The 5,156-nt window shown below is 42.8% G+C and overlaps 1 protein-coding gene across 2 annotated transcripts in view; it reads left to right on the top strand.

The window, feature by feature from the left end:
* Window positions 1-558, top strand: part of PRPS1 (phosphoribosyl pyrophosphate synthetase 1) — an 18,633-nt gene extending 18,075 nt beyond the window's left edge. For both annotated transcript variants that reach the window (XM_008581432.1, XM_008581431.1), the window contains exon 7: window positions 415-558. In XM_008581432.1, the coding sequence (XP_008579654.1) occupies window positions 415-507 (93 nt within the window). In that variant the 3' untranslated portion in view covers window positions 508-558. The remainder of the gene's footprint in view (window positions 1-414) is intronic.
* Window positions 559-5,156: the final 4,598 nt, after the last annotated feature.

A 5,156-nucleotide genomic window follows, 5' to 3' on the forward strand; every position in this document is an offset into this window, starting at 1 on the left:
TTTTTAAAGATAACCGGTAAGGGGATCTTAACCCTTGACTTGGTGTTGTCAGCACCACGCTCACCCAGTGAGCGAACCGGCCATCCCTATGTGGGATCCGAACCCGGGGCCTTGGTGTTACCAGCACCGCACTCTACCGAGTGAGCCACGGGCCGGCCCTTTTTTTCTTTTTTCATTCTTAAGGATTTTTAAATGCCAATCTACCACGATTTTGATGGTCCTGAGTCAACGTTTTTCTTCTATTAGCATTTTGGGTCTTTCCTAAGTGGTTATATTAAAAATTGTTAGGAAGAGTAGCTGAGTGAAGACTAATGAGGAGAAACAGTGCAGTGCAGCAGTTTTAAGGGGAAGGGCAAATTGGCCAGTCATCTCTGTCCATATGACATTAACCTGATGCCTTTTTTGTTTTTCTAGGTGATCGACATCTCCATGATCCTTGCAGAAGCCATCAGGAGAACTCACAATGGGGAATCTGTTTCCTACTTGTTCAGCCATGTCCCTTTATAATAGAATAACTTCTGCAGCTTTAAAAAAATAAAACCAACCCCATTCCCTGTTTTCCCTTAGTATTTGATGGCAAGTTCAGCAGAAGACCCAGCTTGCTCCAGTGTAGCTTTCTACGTGCCACATCAGATATATTAGTGTTTATCCTAATTTGGGGAAAGACAGATTGAGATTAACTGCTGGGATTTTCTACCTGCACAGTCTCATTCTGGCTTCCTTCATGATTTTGGGAGCCTTGTAGCTTAAACTACAGCTCACCTACTGTAAGATTTCAAACTTTTGAGGGTGTTATGTAGGGGTGTGATTTGAATGTGATTGGGGAAGCTCAGACTACTTAGCATGTAAATACTTCAGGGTTTTCTTTGTTCAGAACAACTAGCTTTTTGTCTTTTTCCGTGTCCGGCAACGGATCGCAACCCTCAGAGTTGCCCCCGCACCGGACCGGGGACCGGCAGCGGGATCACAACCCTCGGCGTTGCTCCCGCGCCTCGCTCAGCCAGTGAGCGGGAACCGGTCTGTATGTGGGATCCGAACCCTCGGACGGGAGCGCCGCCGTGCTTCCCAAGCGGCACACTATCCAGTGCGCCACCGGGCCGGCCCCAGAACAACTAGCAACAAAGGCCACCCATGTGCGACAAGTTATCTAAGGTCTCTGTTAAATTACAGCAAGAGCCCTGGCAACCCCAACTCTACTCCTGGTAGCTGGGCACCCTGTAACACAGGAGCAGGCAGCTCAGCTTGAGCAGCTGTTGGGTGGGGTCGTGGGATGGGGTGGGGGGAACGGAGCAGCACAGTGCAGCAACAGTTTCTTGGGAAGAAGAAGCATGAGCCATTGCCATCTGCTTGACGGTGTACCTTGGATTCTCCTTTATACCTGTTCTTTTCAATTTGGCTTTTCCTTCAGCCATCTTGACCTTTTCCTGGCCAAACATTCTCTTAGGCCCAAATGGTCATTGTATCATAGTTTGGAGAGCAAACTCTTATCTTTCTATGTAATTGCTAACATTCACATTAGATAATTTGATGTAGCTTTCCCTTCCTTAGCCTACTACTACCATGGTAGTAGGTTTTAGGTAGTGTTGTAGTGCCTTTCGATTAATTTAAGTATTTAATTTTCCTCTTCCTTCCTTGGATCTGTTTGGCCTCTCAAATGACCTGAGATTTCTGTTAAAAAGATTGATGTTATTGCCTCTGGTAGAGGAAACTAATAAAGTGTGTGTGTGTGTGTGTGTGTGTGTGTGTGTGTGTGTGTGTGTGTGTGTGTGTGTGTGTGAGTGTGTGAGAGTGAGTGTGAGTGAGATTTTGGGTCTGTATCATGTCTTTACTGATCTCTCTGCTGAAGGTTTAGTTTAGATGTCTTGCTGTCTAATGATAGCTCTTACTTCTTTGTTTCCAAACTATTCTAGCTGAATTGTTAAGCCAAGAGATGACATTTGGCAGCAGTTGTATTTAATTGTAAGATTTTAAGATATCTGGGGTTTACTGAGAACTAGATATAGTATAATTTTGTGCAGTGTACTTGAATTTTAGGATGTATAATGCCTGTTGGATCTCTGGTTTTTATTCCTGGGGATCCAAATTTAGTGTGTTCTTATAGGAGGGAGAGTAGTTTCTATGATTTATTCATTTTGAACCAATTTAGCCAAATGTGATATTTTCCCTCCATTCATCAGTAGTTGACATATGTTTGGTATTTAATTTCAAACCTTCTTAATAAAAACTATTTTGAGAAGATAAAAGTGCAAAATTAAAGAATGGGTTATAATACATTCCAGAATTTTAAGTGAGCGTCTTTGTGCATCATCAAATAAGGGTGCTCTTTTACTTTGGGAAGCTACATGTTTCTGGAGTTTGGTGAAGTGCTCCCCTATTTTTGAAGCCTGGGTCTGCTTTTGTTTAGTTTCTTTTTGCTTTTGTTGAATATTGGGATATCTATTTTACAATTAACCTTTTGACAAAAAATGATTCAAGAGGGACTGAAGTAAGCTATGAAATGTGTGACTCTGACCCTCTAGCTCTCTTTTATCTCAAATCTTTGCTCTGGGAGAAGCTGACTTGGAGCACGGATACCTACGCTTGCTGATTACACTGTTTCCTGGAGTATTGGATCAGTTGATCAGGGTTCGTCATTTCAGAATATTTTGACATAAGACATCTACCATGGGCCTCTGTGAGTAATCCCTTTCCTAGGATGATGTTTTGAGGTCGTTCAGGAAAGGCTGTCAGTCCCCAACTTTGATCCCTATGCCTGAGGGGAAGGCCAGTAATTAATTCCCTGTGATGCTCAGCAAAGTGCCATAAGCACCTCTAAGACCGTCCTCTTTTCTCGTGGGAGAGACCCAAGCAGTTCTTGACTACGGCGCATAGCAGGTGGCAGTAGTGACAGCACAGTTGGCTGGAAACTACCTGTAAGAACTATGTGATTGCCTCTGAGCAAAAGGCATCACCAGGTTCTACTTTACACCCTCTCTCCTCCCCCCTGTCCTATGGCATTAGTGGGCCGAAGACAAGCTTACCAAGTCCCAAAGCTAATGCCTCTGTAAAAGATTTGTTTCATCTCAAGTTGGGGCTGCTAGTCCCAGTCTCCTTTTCAGATTTGGACAGTGTTTTCTGCTAAAAACGTTCACTTGTCCATTAATAGCATGTAGTCCTTAACCTGCAGGTTACTAGAATCATAAAAAGCCCAAAACTCCAAAAAAACCATGGTCTCGTCTATTGACTTGCTCTCCTACCATCTCACTCTTACTAGCTCTCAGTTTTGGGAGAGGAGGGAAGGGACCTCCAGAAGGGAATCTAGTTACTGGTGGCACCTCCTCACAAAAAGCTCAAAGTGAGGCTGAGGGAGGAAACTTTGCCCAGGGCCCACTACTCAGACTAGAGACTGCTGAGAGAGCAAATGTTCTGTGTGTGAAAAGCAGCCATTGCATCAGGTCAGGAGATGGAACCAGCCTCCTACCCTTGCTTTCGTCTGTGCCTCCAGTCTTTAGACGGATGCTCCTTCCAGTGGCTCTTTGATTGGCTTCCTGGAGCCTTGAGCCCCAGCTTCTTGCTCTGCCTGTACAGGAGATTCTCTTTAATTGCCCTTGACAAGGCCTTTTGCAACCTGTGTATAATATGCCCAAAAGAGGTTTGGATAAAGGAGGGCCATGTGTCTTTGGAGTCCTCTTTAGGGGTGCCAAAGTGCCCCTTTAGTGGGTCCCCAGTGTTATCCATGCTGTCCTCCTTATAGCTGCAAATGGGAGAAGGGAGCAGTAGAATGAACATGACCATGGGGCAGGTACACTCGGAAGTTAATACACGGTTCATTTCCAGGCCAAGTATTGACCAATCGTGTGCCCATCAGTTGGCTGCTTTTTTCCAACTGCTGGCTTGGTCTCTTGCAAGTGATTTCCCTGTAACACTCAGTGGTGTCCCTCCCCTTAAAACCATTCATTAGCTCCTGGCCACTGCTGCTTGAAACAAGTGGCTTCTGTCATGACAGTGGTGGTTTAAAGGCAAGGGTGTTACAGCTAAAGATTCCTCCTCTTGCTTTACTCCCACCATGTTTTGAGGCCTGTTTTTCTCTTGCAGATATTTTTTTTGCCAGTCTGAGACTCCTTGTTTAAAAGTAAAGCAAATTCTCCAAATAATTACGGATAAAACCTGATGCTCTGTAGAATCTTGGTTCAAGCATTTCTTTTTTTTAAAATAACATTATTTGACTTTTTTACAACTCTTCAATAGCTGTTCATTGCTATAGTTTTTTTCTAAAATTTTATTGTGTGTTTAAGGTTTACAGCATAATGTTATGGGATACATATAGATAGTAAAATGATTAGTAATCAAGTGAAGCAAGTAAACATATCTGTCATCTCACATGCTTACTTTTTTTGTGACAAGAGCAGCTAAAATCTACTTATTTAACAAAAATCTCCAGTACAGTTTTATTAACTATATCCTCATGTTGTACATTAGCTCTCTAGACTTACCCTACATATCTGCTTTGTAGGATGACCTACGTCTCCCCGTGTCCCCTCCCCTTCCTCCCCCCACAACGACTGTTTTATTCTCTATCTGTATATTTTAACTTTTTTTTTTTTTAAAGATTCCACATATAAGTGAGATCATGCATTATTCTTTCTGTGTCTGGCTTATTTTACTTAGCGTAAAGCCCTCCAGGTCCATCCAAGTTGTAGCAAACAGCAGGATCTCCTTTTTAAAGGCTGAATAATATTCTATTGTATATGTATACACCACATTTTCTTTATCCATTTATCTGCCGACAGACACTTAGGTTTCCATACCTTGGCCATTGTAAATAACAAGCATTTCTTCTAAATCACCCTTTTCAAAGGTTTTTCTGGGACAACTACAGTGGAGTTAAAATGTTAATAACATATCCAGATCACTTGTTCTAAACACGTGGAGGTTATGACCTGGCTTTGCCATTGGTTCTCAGGAATGTTTTTTTGTGATGTTTCTACTGGGGCAGACACTGTTAGACGCCTCAGAAGACCTTATGCTGTTAAGGAAAGCCTGTGTAAATAAAACCTGTTATTTTGGGGATGAGATTGAACTTCAGGGTAGATGTTGAATCAGAAGTAAGGCCAGATGTTGTCAGCTACCAAATGTGGAGGAAATTCTAGTGTAAATCCCATTTCTGTGAGTTTGTC

Source organism: Galeopterus variegatus, unplaced genomic scaffold (assembly GCF_000696425.1).
Source record: "Galeopterus variegatus unplaced genomic scaffold, G_variegatus-3.0.2 Scaffold2355, whole genome shotgun sequence".
NCBI lineage: Eukaryota > Metazoa > Chordata > Mammalia > Dermoptera > Cynocephalidae > Galeopterus > Galeopterus variegatus.